We start from the raw sequence: 15,727 nt of genomic DNA on the forward strand, positions 1-15,727 counted from the left end.
AAACACAATACAATCAAATCTGAGACGTAAGTTCTTGATAAATATTTTTTATTATTTTTTTCGTATCATTTCCTTTGTTTGATACTTTTTTATCTTAGCAACAGTAGGATGCAAATCGAACAGCGTTATACGAAATTCGGCACCGAAAGTAATCTCCGCTTGAAAAATAACATAAGTGATCGTCCTTATTTTATCTTGTAGAATCAAAATAATATCGGTCTGAGCGAAGTTTATCATTTTATCGTTTTTGCATCCGCTGTTTTGCGCTGCATTGTGACGTCACGTAAACAAAAACACTTCAAACGTCTATCATATACTTAATGACTGAATTAAAGATATTGGTGTTCGGATTTATTTTCTTTTTTAGACCATTTTTTATCTTTCGAGATAGTTGTCAGAGCGAAATTAAAACAAAATGTTTTTGCAAACAAAATAGCGACTTCAAAAATGTGTCGAGGTAGGAAATAAGAACAGCGAGTGTACCTACGGTGAAATGTATCGCGCTTCCGGCCTTCTTTGATTATATAAGGGAAATATCCGATAGTGCTCGACTGATCTTCTCTAAATTCCTCCCTAGGCGTGAACTTCGAGGAGAAGACACAAGTCAAGGTCATGTCGTCTCAAGTACCAAAGACGATTGGTTGACTTGTCGTACCTTCACCAACCACCAACGAACGATGAATATGTTTAAGGAAGATCGGCATGCAAAAGACATCCACTATGAGACTTCTAGTGTGGACCGACATGGACGCTGAGATCTCGGACATATGGAATTTCCGGCGCCGAGCTAAGTATATGTGTGTGTTATCCGTGCTGTTCTACAGAAATTAGATAGCGACCGGAGAATGTTTCTAATTTCTGTAGAACAGCTACGGATGAATACTAACATATTAAGTGTCAAACTTTATTTGGCCTTTAAAACGTCACTACCAGTGCCCTTTATTAATCAATTACATGAATGGTGGGTTTAAATTTGACCTTATAAATATGCATGATTTACGTCACTTTGCGCGCGAAGACCCATGTGTCCCTTGTGTTTAAGTTGGCGGCATATGGCTGATGCAGGTTTCCATTTGCTCGATATTGAAACATTTATTTTCGGAAAACATTTTTGATGAGTTGGATAATTGTTAAAATTATCATGTTTAAATTTTTATGTTTGAAATCGCGTTGTATGTCCACCTTACTGTTAGTACTGTTGTTAATATTTTAGCATAGTAAATGTAATTCAAATGCAAACTACAACGCGATTTCAAACATGAAAATTTAACGAAAAGAAATCCACGTTGTCGTGTTTTTCACGAACTTGATAATATAGGAAAATATTTGAACTGTCGATAGTATTATCTTAATCTCCATTTTACATTAACATACATTGTTTTATGATACACTGATGTCCACAGATCTTGTCAGTTGCAAGGTTAATAATCTTCCCTATAGTACATCGATTTAGTAAATTATAATCTGCAGCATTAGCGCCGACTAAGTAAATTTCAGCCTTTATATGTCATAAAGCGATGAACATTATAACCGCCTCCGTGGTTAAGAGGTTACAGTCGATGACTTCTAATCCAGTTACCTCTCTGGCGTGGGTTCGATCCCCGGGAGATGCTTTGGTAGTTTAGCGCGGAGGAAGGTAGTCTAGTACTGGTATAACTCTCCAGGAACGATGGTTAGGAAACTACCCACCTATATGACTGAAATACTGTTGGGAAAAGGCGTAAAATGAAACAAATAAACAATCAAACAAACAAAACCTCGAGAAAATAATGTCATATGCTAGAAAATTAATATCCACTTACTGAAGTTACAGCTGTAATATGCAAATGGCGTTATGTCTTGAAAAGGGAGTGGATAATGCGCTGATAAACTTAAGATACATATGGTATTGTATGCATATAACTAGGATAATTGGATCAAAAACCAACACAAATTAAGTATCAAAACATGTTTCGCTTTATTAAGCTTCCTCAGTTGATACATATATAAAAATGAATGCATGTAACTGACAGACACAACAGATCAAGCACACATGCATGAATATAGAAAAATGAATTTCTTCATGTTAATTGCTCTATTTATAGTGCAATTTGGTCGTACTGAATCATCACATTTTGTATTGTAACTGCGTGTTGCTAAAAAGCTTTTTCGATGCACATATCGCATTAATAACTTTTCTATCTTGAGAAAATATTAGAAATGATAGTTTAACGTCTCAATTCCGACTAAAAGGGCGCAAAGAATAGAGGAATTGATAAAAGATTGACCTTGATTTTCTGTCAGAATGTTAGCCACTTTCATGGTATTTCTGCCATCGACGGCAGCATTTAAAATAAGTATCTGCCTACAACGGCAGCATTTTTTCTTCGACCGGACCAGATTGAACGTCTGTAAAACTTTCAAGAAAAGACTCACGGGATAGATATTTGGCTTGCGTGACCCCAATGGATGAATGTCTATATTGATAACATGAAATCCTGCCATTTAGTTAAAACTTGAGATATTTTGAACAAAAAACAGACATTTTAACGGATTTTTCCGAAGCTGTCACTTTTAACCTGCTCAAAATAGTCTAAAAACAGGAAAAACGAGTCCAAAATTACCTAATAGCATCTCCAGTCAATGGACAATAGTTTCATAGCAATGAAATGGGCCGTATTTGTGTAATATAATAATACCAACCAAATTTATAACCTAACTGTACCTCGCGGTAAATTTCAGGTATCTGCCATCACTGCTGTGATCTGCCATCACTGGCGCCGATAATACGGTGTCACTAAAATAAAACTAAGACTGATGTGTAAAACTTTTTCAAGGGAGACTTAATCCTTAAACTTGATATGACAATCCTCGTAACATAAGCTCGTCACGCAAAGCACACATGATCAATATACGCATTACCGACTTTATGAAATGGTTTGAAACATCTCAATGGCTTTATGCTTTAAATCAATGTGCGAGAGAGGATTTATTGATTGGTGTGCTTACTTAAATACATATTTGTTTGTATTTTATTAGATGTTTGTTAAGAGGTATTTAAAACTTTTTATACATAAATAGTTGTAGTGGTAATTTTCCATCAAAGTTGTGTCGTATATTTCATTGAATTCATGACATGTGCTTTTTGTCGCAACTTATTTAAATAACAGGACACGAAGTGGTTAAGATGTCGACTGGCCTTGGTGACTAAGACGAAATATGTAAGTTATTTAAATATTTGTTCTCTTTGTGTAATTATGTAAGCGACTTTTCAGCCATTATCTAAAACTATTAATTTCTTTAGCTATTTAATATTCTATATTTACGCATAGTGGCAATAGATTTATTTTACAGAATTTACAGACTTTACAGAATTAGACATTTTTTGTAAAATAATCATGATATGCCTCAAATAAGGGGGGTAAACTGGAATCAGATTGTGGCGTCCGTCGGGTTTTACTTGTCTGCCCAATAACGTAAGATTCTTTTGATCCACAGTCTTCATATTTGGTATTGAGATTGGTCATGATTGATAGATGACCCCAATTGATATAAAGGTCACCAAGACAAAGGTCAAGGTTACAGGGGCCTTGACTAAAAAATATTGTCCGCCCCAAATCGTAAGAATCCTTTAACCCATGGTCATTATATTTGGCATGGAGGTTTGTCATGACGATTAGATGACCGCTATTGATTTTGAGATCACTCGGTCAAAGGTCAAGGTTACAGGGGTCTTGACTTAAAAAAAGCTTTTCCGCCAAATAATTTAAGATTCCATTGACAAACACTCTTCATATTTGGTATTTAGATTGGTCATGATTAGTAGATGACCATAATTTTCACCAGGTAAAAAGTCAAGGTCACGGGGGCCTTGACTTAAAAAGATGTGTTCGCCCAAAAACTTAAAAATCCTTTGACCCACAGTCTTCATATTTGGCATGGAGATTAGTCATGATTATTAGATGACCCCTATTGATTTCGAGATCACTTGGTCAAAGGTCAAGGTCTCAGGAAGCTTTATTTCAAAAAGCTTTTTCGTTTAATTGCTTTTAAAACTTCGGTCAACAGTCTTCATATTTGGTATTTAGGTTAGTCATGATTAGTAGATAAACCTTACAGATTTTGAGGTCACTGGGTCAAAGGTCAAGGTCACAGGGGCATTGACTTAGGAAGGCTTGTCCGCCCAATAACCTAAGAATCCTTTGAACAACAGTTTTTATATTTGGCATGGAGGTTAGCCAAGACCATTAGATGACCCCTGTCGATTTTGAGGTCTCTTTGTCAAAGGTCAAGGTCACAGGGGCATTGACTTCAAAAAGCTTGTCCGCCCAATAACCTTAGAATATTTTGACCCACTGTCTTCATATCTAGCATGAAGGTTGGTTATGGCTATTTGATTACCCATGTTGATTTTGAGGTCACTTGGTCAAAGGTCAAAGTCACAGGGGCCTTGAGTTCAAAAGGCTTGTCCGCACAGTTGCTTAAAATGATTTGACCAACAGTCTTTATATTTGGTATTTAGGTTGGTAATGACTAGTAGATGACCACTTTTGATTTTGAGGTCACCGGTTGAAAGGTCAGTAGGGCCTTGACCAAAAAAAAAAAGCTTGTACAACTAATAACTTAAGAATCCTTTGACCAACAGTCTTCATATTTAGCATGGAGGATGATCATGACCATTAAGTGATCCCTATTGATTTTGAAGTCACTGGACCAAAGGTCAAAGGGGCCTTAAATTTAGAAAGTTTGTCCGCTCAATTGCTTAAAAATGATTTGGTCAACCGTTTTCATATTTGGTATTGAGGTTGGTTATGACTATTAGACAACCCCTATTAATTTTGAGGGGGCTGTGTTAAAGGTCAAGATCACATGCGCTTTTACTAGAATAAGCTTGTTTGCTTAAATGCTTAAGAATGACGGGCCACAGTGTATTTATTTTCACATTTTCATATTTGAAGCATAAAATAATGTTCTCATATATTCATCATTAAACACTCTCAGGCAAAACTGCATGAATCGGAGTCATGCAGTGGCAGTTTTTGAGGTCAGTAGGTTAAAGGTAAAGCTCACTTTAATCTTTGCCGATAAAAACATGTAGAATACATAACTTAGCAATGCACTGGCATGCTACCCCCAGATTTGGTTGGGACATTGTCCTAGAGCTCTAAATGACCAATGTTGATTCTGATAAAGTGGTATGAAGGGGTATTCAAGCAAAAGCAGTGACAGTTCTAGTTTATCCTCTTTTTAAATTTCTTATCGTTATCACACTGCTGTTTATGTGTTTTACATTTTTTAAATCATGTTTCTAGTTTATTTTTGTCAGATGTCATTATGGCCATTGATTTTTGCAATAAATAAAAACTTGCTACATGCACATGGTTCTAAAAAATTTATGCTTGAAACTGAGAGTAATAAAATAACAACATTGAATTGATAAATAGTAAAATGAGTTGCCATTTTGAAAAATGCAATAGATAAAAAGTAAGATTATCGGTCATTATCATCGTTAACGAAAGAAAGCGCTCTGCGCAACGGTTACGCTACGGCCAGTACAAATCACGTGATGATAGTCTTATCACGTGATTGTGTCAAGATGGCGGTTACTTGAACAATTGTTTTTCTGTAATAAACAAAGACATTATAACTTGAATTCTGGTGTCGATATGTTTGAATACATTTCATTTTTTGTTATGTGTAGAATCGAAATTATTTTATTACTTAAATAATTTCTCTTTCGAAAGCGGCCATTATTTTGGAAATAAGAGGTGCGATATAAAAACATTATTTTCATTATATTTATGTTTCCGAAATTATTTTTAAGTATAGTTTACATCTAACACTTTACGGTCTTGAAACATTAGCAAAACCTTGTTTGCTTTTTAAAATGAATATCAAAATTGAAAAATTCATATATCGACGAAAGGGTTGTGACGGCAGAAATCTTATCCTATAAGGGGTGATCACTGCCTGGGCGATTAAAATGATGGGTTACCTCAATGACAACTCTATACATGTATCTAGCGTATACAAATGCTCTAGACATTTGTTACTATTTAACAATGCAAAGTACTCTAATTCATTTAGCAGGCATTTTAAATTGAAAAACATAGGGCATTACACCCTAAAATGAAATTGTAATATCAACGATTTAGCTTACTAGTAAGTTTCATTTTTTACACATAATTAGAAATCATTATGACTAAAATATTGTTCATAATTATATAAGTTGATATTTGTGTTTAGTTTTCATGATGGCCGTGCGACCAAGAAATACAGATGAATTTCATTCACAATATCAGCCAAACAGAAATGTTTTTTGTGGTGCGTGCCTGGAAGAGGATGTCCAAAGAAACTCGGTTGCATACTGTCTGATGTGTGATGAACACCTTTGTTTAAGTTGCGCAAAGTATCACAGGAAAATGAAGTTGTTAAGGCATCATGTTTTAAAAGAAATAGTTGACCTGGTATCAGAGGTATTTCACTATTACATTTCAAACAAAGTAATTGCAATGATATATTTTATTTTATACTTATAAATGTTGTAGTAGCTTTCTGAGGGTATGCATTTTTCTACTCGCAACGTTGGAAAATTGATATCTCGCTCGACCTTCAGTGTCGCGAGATATCAATTTTCCACCACTGCTCGTATCAAAATACAAAGCCTCAGAAAACTACTACAACATACTATTCCGTATAAACTACAAGATAATTTTAATATTCGTATTTAGGTATCATATGTGGTTCTTTATTTACACCCCGAAGGGTGAGCATAAACTCGCCGCTTTGTCCGTCCGTCCGCCCGTCCTTCCATCCGTCCGCTATTCTTGTCCGGGACTTTGAAACAACAAGAAGTTTCAACATGAAACTTTGTAGGTAGATAGATCTCATTGAGTATAAGTGCAGTGCAAAAAACCATAACTCTGCCTTGCCTTATTTTGGAGTAATTGCCCTTTGTTCATTTTTACACTTTGAACATTGTCTAGGGCATAACCCTGAAACTATAAAAGATATCAACATGAAACCCTGTAGGTAGATAGATCTCATTGAGTAGAAGTGCAGTGGAAAAGAGCCATAACTCTGTCTTGCCTTATTTTGGAGTTATTGCCCTTTGTTCATTTTTACACTTTGAACTTTGTCCGGGACACAACTCTTAAACTATAAGAGATATCAACATGAAACTTTGTAGATAAATAGATCTCATCAGGTAGAAATGCAGTGCAAATGAATCATAACTCTGTCTTGTATTATTTTGGAGATATTGTCCTTTGTTCATTTTTACACTTTGGACATTGTCTGGGACATAGCTCTTAAACTATAAGACATATCAACCTGAAACTTTGTAGATAGATATATCTTATTGAGTAGAAGTGCAGTGTAAAAGAACCATAATTATGTCTTGCCTAATTTTGGAGTTATTGTCCTTTGGTCATTTTTATACTTTGAACTTTGTCTGTGACAATATATACTTTCCTTTGTCCAAAACTATTCAGGAGCATCACCCGGTTCAACCGGTTTGTGTTATAGACAATATTCATTATTGAGAAATGGACAAATAAACTCATGTATGTACATATTTATTGTCCCCCGCCTTTTCGAAGAAAAAAGGGGGATATAGTAATAGGCTCCGTCCGTCTGTCCGTCCGTCCGTCCGTCCGTCACACTTTCGTGTCCATAACTTTGTCATTTATCAAAGGAATCTGAAATAAATTGGCACAAATGTTTGTTATAATAAGACGATGTGTCATGCGCAACAACTAGACCCCTACCTCCAGGGTAAAGGTCGCACTTGCTCATTCAAGGTCAACATTGTCTATTTGATGGTATATGTCGTGTCCGGTCCATAACTTTCTTATCTTTGAAGGGATTTTGTAAATACTTGCCACAGTTGTTCACAATAATGAGACGATGTGTCGTGCGGAACAACCGGTCACCTACCTCCAAGGTCAAGGTCACACTTGGAGGTCAAAAGTTAACATAGTCTTATACAGGGTATATTTTGTGTCCGGTCCATAACTTTTTCATTTATCAAAGAAATCTGAAATAACTTGGCACAAATGTTTGTTATAATAAGATGTGTCATGCGCATCAACCAGACCCCTACCTCCAGGGTCAAGGTCGCACTTGCTCATTCAAGGTCAACATTGTCTATTTGATGGTATATGCCGTGTCCAGTCCATAACTTTCTTATCTTTGAAGGGATTTTGTAAATACTTGCCACAATTGTTGTGTCATGCGCAACAACCGGTCACCTACCTCCAAGGTCAAGGTCACACTTGGAGGTCAAAGATTAACATAGTCTAATACATGGTATATTTTGTGTCCGGTCCATAACTTTTTTCATTTATCAAAGAAATCTGAAATAACTTGGCACAAATGTTTGTTATAATAAGACGATGTGTCATGCGCATCAACCAGACCCCTACCTCCAGGGTCAAGGTCGCACTTGCTCATTCAAGGTCAACATTGTCTATTTGATGGTATATGTCGTGTCCGGTTCATAACTTTCTTATCTTTGAAGGGATTTTGTAAATACTTGTGACAATTGTTCACAATAATGAGACGATGTGTCATGCGCAACAACCGGTCACCTACCTCCAAGGTCAAGGTCACACTTGGAGGTCAAAGGTTAACATAGCCTTATTCAGGGTATATTTTGTGTGCAGTCAGTCTTTTACAGGGTATTTTTTGTGTCAAGTCCATAACTTTTTCATAGATAAAGGATTTTGTAAATACTTGCCACAAGTAGTCACTATAATAAGACAATGTGTCTTGTGCAACACCTGCATCCCTGCTTCCAAGTTCAAGGTCACACTTAGAGATCAAAAGTTAACATATTCTGTTTTAGGGTATATTTTGTGTCTGATCAAGAACTTCTTCAGGATTTTGAAATAACTAGGCACAAATAGTCGCAATGATAAGATGATATGTCATGCATAACACATGTGTCCCTACCTCTAAGGTCAAGGTCACACATAGAGGTCAAAGATTTACATAGTCTGTTATAGGGTATATTTTGTGTCCAGTCCATAACATGGGATTTTAAAAATACTTTGCACAAATAATCACAATAACAAGATGATATGTCAGGCTCAAAACATGGGTCTCTACCTCCAAGGTCACACTTAAAGGTCAAAGATTGACATAGTCTGTTATAGGGTATATTTTGTGTCTGATCTATAACTTCTACATAGTTAAAGGGATTTTGAAAATACTTGGCACAAATATTGATATTAATAAGACGATATGTATGCACAACACCTGCACCACTACCTCCAAGGTCAAGGTCACACTTAGAGGTCAAAGGTTAACATGGTAGAATTTTAAATTCCGTGTTTCATTTTACTAGTATTTCTTTAAAAAATTCATTGTTGCATTTACAGATCTAGCATTGACCATAATTTTGGACTGAAAGTCCTGAAATCCATACCTCAATCTTTTGAAATAGCACAATTTTATGCTTCATATAAAACTACCCGAGGCGGGGGACGTTGGTAACAAATTCTTGTTTATCTTAGAATCACCCTGGAAAACCCTTGGCAGGAAAAATTGATTATGATTCAATACTACTGATATGGGAGCCTCCACTAAAGTCAAAAGAAGGGGATTACTACCAGATATCGTACAAGGATGTAAGCAACAATAGAAAATGGAAAGTTGATGAATGTGAATACACCGTACCAGTTGCCACAATTTCATGTCTGCAGCCTAATACCATATATATATTTCGTGTGAAAGTTATACACGAAAACGGCGAGGAAGGTCCATACAGTCAGGCAACTGCGGAAATTCGAACACTACCCTCACTTGCATTAAGATTAACAAAGACTTTGACTCCCAAACAAACGATAGGATCATCATCTATATATTCGTTGCCCTTTACTGAAATGAAAGCAGTGGAAAATAGCAGGGCCCGTGCAAAAAGATTTACTTTTGGTAAGACTCTTATTTAAAATACATGCCAAACGAGGACAGTAAAATGAAAGTAAGAACACCAAAATGATATTAACAGATACCAGCAAACCTTAAATACACTTCATGTAACTCTGTATTGTTTTGCATTATATGTTCAAAAAAAGCTCATTAATCCCCATATTAAAATGCTACACATCTATCCCCCCAATTATTCGTTTTTAACTACTTTGTAATCAGTAAATTTGTTGTGATAAAGTATTGTGTCGAAAGACACAATACTTTTTGCAGTTCTTTTATGAGGAATTCATTTTGAAGCTGAGTGTTACTTAAACTATTAGAATTTATAAAATATTACCCTCTTCATCAATCTTATTATTATATCTCATTGTAGGAAATCCACATTCAGACGGATATGTTGAATCAAAAACAATACTATTAGTTGGTGCAACTGGAACAGGAAAAAGCACGTTTGTAGATGGTATCGTAAACTATATTTTAGGTGTAACATGGGAAGATCCGTTCAGATTTACGGTGACCAATGTAGAGGATGAGGAACATTTGAACCAGGTAGTTAATCTATTGAAATATTGAAAATGAAGTGATAGTATGAACACGAAGTATATCTTATAACAATATTTGAAATACACTTAAAAGTATACTGAGCTAAAATGATAATTTGACACTGGTATTTTTTCTTTTACTGTTAAATCAAATATTTTAAACAGTAACCCTAACAAATGCAAAAATTGTACTTTCGTGAATTTCTTGAAACTGTGGTCACGTGCATTAAATGACGGTGTAGCCTGCAAGATGACAAACAGGAAAAATGCACGTGCTCACCCAAAAGTATGCTGACATGCTAAGTGAAGTTAAGGGTTTTAACAGTCTGAAAATTTACTTCCTTCCACATGCTCTTGATGACATGTGGGCATATGTAAGTAACCTACGAGCAAATCTGTCTAATGCAATGTTGAATGCAATGACAGTCAGAAGAACAAGTAAACTACCCAACGTTCGTTAGACAGTTTTTCAAAAGGTCCATGTTTTCCAAATTCCTAGTCGTCTTTTTTAATGTTTACACATCTGTCAACGATTATTTATTGCCTGTAACACTGCTCTTTATTATAAATAGATGTAAATGACAAAACAAATGAAATTCCTCTGAATGTAAACTTCAGCCGAAAATGACGGAAATAAGCTCGGCATGATGTAACTTTTTCTTTTTTAATTATTAAAACAAGCGATCACTCATTTTTTAAAATAAATAATATCATCACCATTTAACGTTGAATTTGAACATATTTTTAGTTCAAGGCTTATGTATTTATGAGAAATTCGTCTGAGCTTGAGGGCTACCAGCGGGGAAACATATTTTGATATTCAAGTTAATATTGAGGAAATTTCATTTAAAATGGTATTTAAGGTTAAAATAAAAAGAAAGTGTGTTTGTTTGGTGTGTAAGATGGTCATTTTATTTTATCTCGTGAACTCTAAAATCTGTATTCTCGCTCAATCAGGAGTGTTACGTGTGACGTCACGCTGAGACTGCTGAGTTGATCAGGCAATACGAGTAGATCATCGTCGATTTGTTACTGCAACTTCCAAAAGTAGGACAATGTTTGCTGAAAGGATAAAGTTCTGTAAAAACTGTCAGAAATCTTATTTTTAAATTTTAACACTTCTTTATCGCCGTAACGGACTAATTTTGACCATAAGTCACTTAAGGTTTAACCAAAGACAGTGGAATGTTATTGTCTCTAGTGAAGAGCGGTGATTCACCTTGAGATTTGCGGTTTGTGAGTTCGTGTGTACTGCAGACGAGTTGAACGCCACACACAAGTCTGAGCTGACCGTTTTGGCGTTGAAAGTGTCAGGGTTTGAGGCTGATTTATGCCCACGGATTTCATCTTTTAGGGGAAATTATCTGCTGTCCAGTATGAAGATTTTGCAAGAAGTGCTGCTTCCATTTATTCAGAGACATAGCCCTTGATTCAATCAACTATTACGTACATTTTTCTGTGAAATGCCGTCGTGAAGCTGGACGAACTAGGTTGACGAATTCATCAACGTCTCAATCCACAACAGACGATGCAAGCTAGCACTTCAGCGTGTCCTTGTTGAACACTGACAACGTCTTCCTCGGGAAAAGTTCAAAACCGTTCAGATTACCATACGAAGACGTTGTATGGCTATACAAGACTCTTGGTAGACACAATCGTTAGTGAACACCTCGCCCCCACTGTTCTTCATTTCGTGAACTTCATTTTTAAGGGTTGTCCCACTAATTAATCTAGTTTAACGGTTTAATGTGTTTTCATTTTCTGCTGATGTCCAGGTGTTCTGTGCAGAGCATATAACTTAACTCAACACTAATACTGAAACAAAAATACCGAGTGTCAAGTTCAGATTTCTTTTCGGCTCAGTATACGTACCTATTATACTTAAATGAAAACAGTTTGTTTAAAATATTAAAGATCTGTGCAAAACATTTGTATCTTTCTCTATTAACTCATGATTTAATGTCTCATGAAATAAATGATCATAATTGTACAGAAGAAATACCTGTTGTTGTTCTTGTAGTTTTTAATGTTGTTAATTGAACTTATCAATTGGTTGCATGGAAACAAAATGCTTGTTAAAATATAAATTTTCTTTGCCTAATTTATTTTAAAATGCATTTTGTTGTTTTTAACGCATAAATCTAATTTTTGTATCAACGATTTCAGGCGATTTCTCAAACAGAATACATTAAATGGTTTACAATAAATCCGGAAAAGGGAAGCCGTTTGAACTATCAACTGCATGTTATCGATACACCAGGATTCGGTGATACACGTGGAATTGAAAGAGATCAGGAAATAGTTGAACAGATTCGTAATCTTTTCTCCGAGACTGAGCCAAATGGTATCACTTTTATTGATGCAGTCTGCTTTCTAAATAAAGCACCAGATGCACGTTTGACACCTTTACAGTCCTACATTTTTCATTCAATTATGTCATTATTTGGAAGAGACATAGAAAGCAATGTATGCTCTGTCATTACCTTTGCCGATGGCGGTACTCCGCCTGTCTTGGCTGCATTACAGCATAGCGGACTTCCTTTTGGAAAACCATTTTCATTTAACAACTCTTGTCTATTTCTCAAATCTGACGAGGATAAAGTTGAACCTGATTTTGATGTTTTATTTTGGAATATGGGACAAAAAAGTTTTAATGTATTTTTTGAACATCTTGACCAGCTTCAATCAAAAAGTCTAAAAATGTCTAATAATGTACTTCGTGAAAGGTTCTGCCTACAAGCTAATTTTCAAAATCTGAAGGACAGTCTTGATGTGGGCCTTAAAATTTATAACTTTCTAAAGCAAGAGAAAAGAATAATTCGAGAAAACAAGTCAGTGATAGAAGAAAATCGACATTTTGAGTACGAAGTTCAAGAAACAAAACAGATTAAAATGCCAATTCCAAAAGGTGGCAATGACGTTAACTGTAAAAGGTGCAGTTTTAAATGCCATACTTATTGTATGTGCCATGAAAGTGAAGATAAACCAATGTGCAAGGTTATGAATACAGAGGGCTTTTGTGAAGTGTGTCCTGGAAAATGTCATGTCAAGATACACCAAAGAGAAGATTTTAGATATGAATATGTATATATGAAGGTAAAGAAAACCTGTGCCGACATGAAAGAGAAATATTGTGAAGCTGAAGGAAAGTTATTGACACATAAGGAGATTGTAGATAGAAATGAACAAATGCTCAGAGAGCTTACTTATAATATAGAGCAATTGATAATGCTTATTCAAAAATGTAACGAACGGCTTAAAGAAATCGCTTTGAGACCCGATCCCATTACAGTGCAGGAATTTATTGATTTGTTGATCGGAGAAGAAGAAATGTCGAGAAAAGATGGTTATTTGGAGAATATCAGCAATTTGAAAGAGCTTCGCGAATACGTTGATAACCCAATGCATTTTAAATCACGACAAGAAGATTCAAGCATGACAACTACCACTGTAAAAGAAAGTGGCAGTTCAATAGACCAAGCATTTCAACAGATAACTCTGCGTTTGAGAAGCTACATTCCAAATTATAAACAATAAACTTTAAATCTTTCAAACAAATTCTAGGTTTTTTTACCAATATGCTCTGTTTTCACTTTGTAAAAGAACGTCTTAATCTATAGTACTAAGGAAAAATATACGTATCTTATATGTTGGACCCAGGTGGACAAGTAGTTAATGTTGCTGACTACAAAACACATGCTCCTCTTCGCTAAAGGTTCCAAACTGTCAGGTTCTTTGGATCATTTCTTGTGGAGAAGGTATCCAACTAGCTAACAGGAGGATGGAGGTTCTACTCAGATGTCCGCTGATGCCTGAAAAAATGCATTAATGGACACCTAAGGTCTTCCTCTACCACTAAGGCTGGAAAGTCGCCATATGACTGCCGATGTGACTTCACCATTTTTATGCTTAAATTTTGAATTCTTCGCAATCCGGTGCTAGGGGACATGGGCAGCACTTTTGTACTTCCGTTACCGTCTATGAACAGGCTCAATTTAACCGTGTCAGCATTTTTTTCATTTTGCCGTTTTGGACGTTCTTCAAGCTAGGTTTCTATTGATTTTATTTTTAAAACCAAACAAAAAAACTTTTCTAAATGCATGCGAATTTCGTCATTGGTTTTCTTTTTATTATAATCAACAAAATATTTACCATTCCAATAAATAGTTCTTGAATGTTTAATATTCATCTACATATTCTTTTGACTTGACAATTTGAAGTGAAGTAGAGATAGTCTACTATCGGCTTCTCCGTACCGTTTTGGTTTAAAGGGACTCCACTAAGGTTTAAAGGCCTAAAAACATAACACATAAATAAGCTGGGACACTTTAAACAGAAATATATGCAAAGATAGTTTGGAAATATATTTTGAAATGAATTGAAAATCGTATTTTTATGCTTTTATAGCCCGATTTGAGTGAAAAACGTTTAAACGCTTTTCATTTTGGGTCATATTTTTACAATTTGAATAATTATTCTGGAAAAACGAAGTGCGCGAATGATCTGAAATTTTGCACAAAGATTTGTGGTCTTAACCTACATCAAATAGTACATTCATCTGGAAAAAATATTTTCAATCCAATCATGTCAATCAAAAAACCTCAGTGGAGTCCCTTTAAGGTTTGTGTGCAGCTTTTAGTACATCTTCTTATCATATCAACAAGTTATTATAGATATATAAAAGTCGTAAATTCGCTATTATAACTTAAGATTAGTATCCAATACTCTATTATGACTTCATGGCCAAAATTATATTCAATACTTCAAATATGCCTTGGGGCGCATACCTTAATGTTCTTTGCCGTGCATGGTGACTGAATTATCCCCTATTGCACACTTAAAAATATCTAGTGCAAGACATTAGTTTGATTGACTTATAGCCCATTATGAATATTGAATTTTTTACTAAATTCCTACGCGCAGGATTAATCTTCAAAACAACTGACGGTAAAAGGGGGAAAACTTTACACATGTCTTTGGGATGGTTCCTGTTGGTCAGTTTCCAAGAGTCATAATTATGCCATGTAAAACTTTGTATTTGTAAAATTTAAATCCATTAAACTAAAAAACTGGTATTAGACTGTAGAAAATAATTTGTATAGTCTTGATATAATTAAAGACTATTTGTCTTGCAAAAATCGTCTTCAGCCTTGGGTCATATAATCTGTCCTAGATAATGTGTTTGGGCGAGAGAATATGAAAAGCAGTTTGTGAAATAAATAGTTAATTGTAATAAGATATATTCTTGTATTTACCTCTTGCTATTTTTTTCA

General features: G+C 35.2%; 1 protein-coding gene across 1 annotated transcript; it reads left to right on the top strand.

The window, feature by feature from the left end:
• The first annotated feature begins 2,957 nt into the window (after positions 1–2,957).
• On the top strand, positions 2,958–14,082 carry LOC132755759 (uncharacterized). The gene is made up of 5 exons (XM_060746674.1): positions 2,958–3,200; positions 6,226–6,455; positions 9,498–9,915; positions 10,286–10,461; positions 12,621–14,082. Exons 2-5 carry the CDS (start codon positions 6,231–6,233, stop codon positions 13,989–13,991), a joined length of 2,190 nt encoding a protein of 729 aa, XP_060602657.1. The 5' UTR covers positions 2,958–3,200; positions 6,226–6,230; the 3' UTR covers positions 13,992–14,082.
• The last annotated feature ends 1,645 nt before the right edge of the window (positions 14,083–15,727 follow it).

This window comes from Ruditapes philippinarum, unplaced genomic scaffold (genome assembly GCF_026571515.1).
Source record: "Ruditapes philippinarum isolate M1 unplaced genomic scaffold, ASM2657151v2 ctg4735_1_1_1_1, whole genome shotgun sequence".
NCBI classification, from domain to species: Eukaryota; Metazoa; Mollusca; class Bivalvia; order Venerida; family Veneridae; genus Ruditapes; species Ruditapes philippinarum.

Coding starts and splice junctions, on each gene's coding strand:
- LOC132755759 (XM_060746674.1), top strand. CDS start 6,231: ATGATGGCCGTGCGACCAAGAAATACAGATGAATTTCATTCACAATAT. Junction 6,456..9,497: donor TAGTTGACCTGGTATCAGAG/GTATTTCACTAT, acceptor TGTTTATCTTAG/AATCACCCTGGAAAACCCTT. Junction 10,462..12,620: donor ATGAGGAACATTTGAACCAG/GTAGTTAATCTA, acceptor CAACGATTTCAG/GCGATTTCTCAAACAGAATA.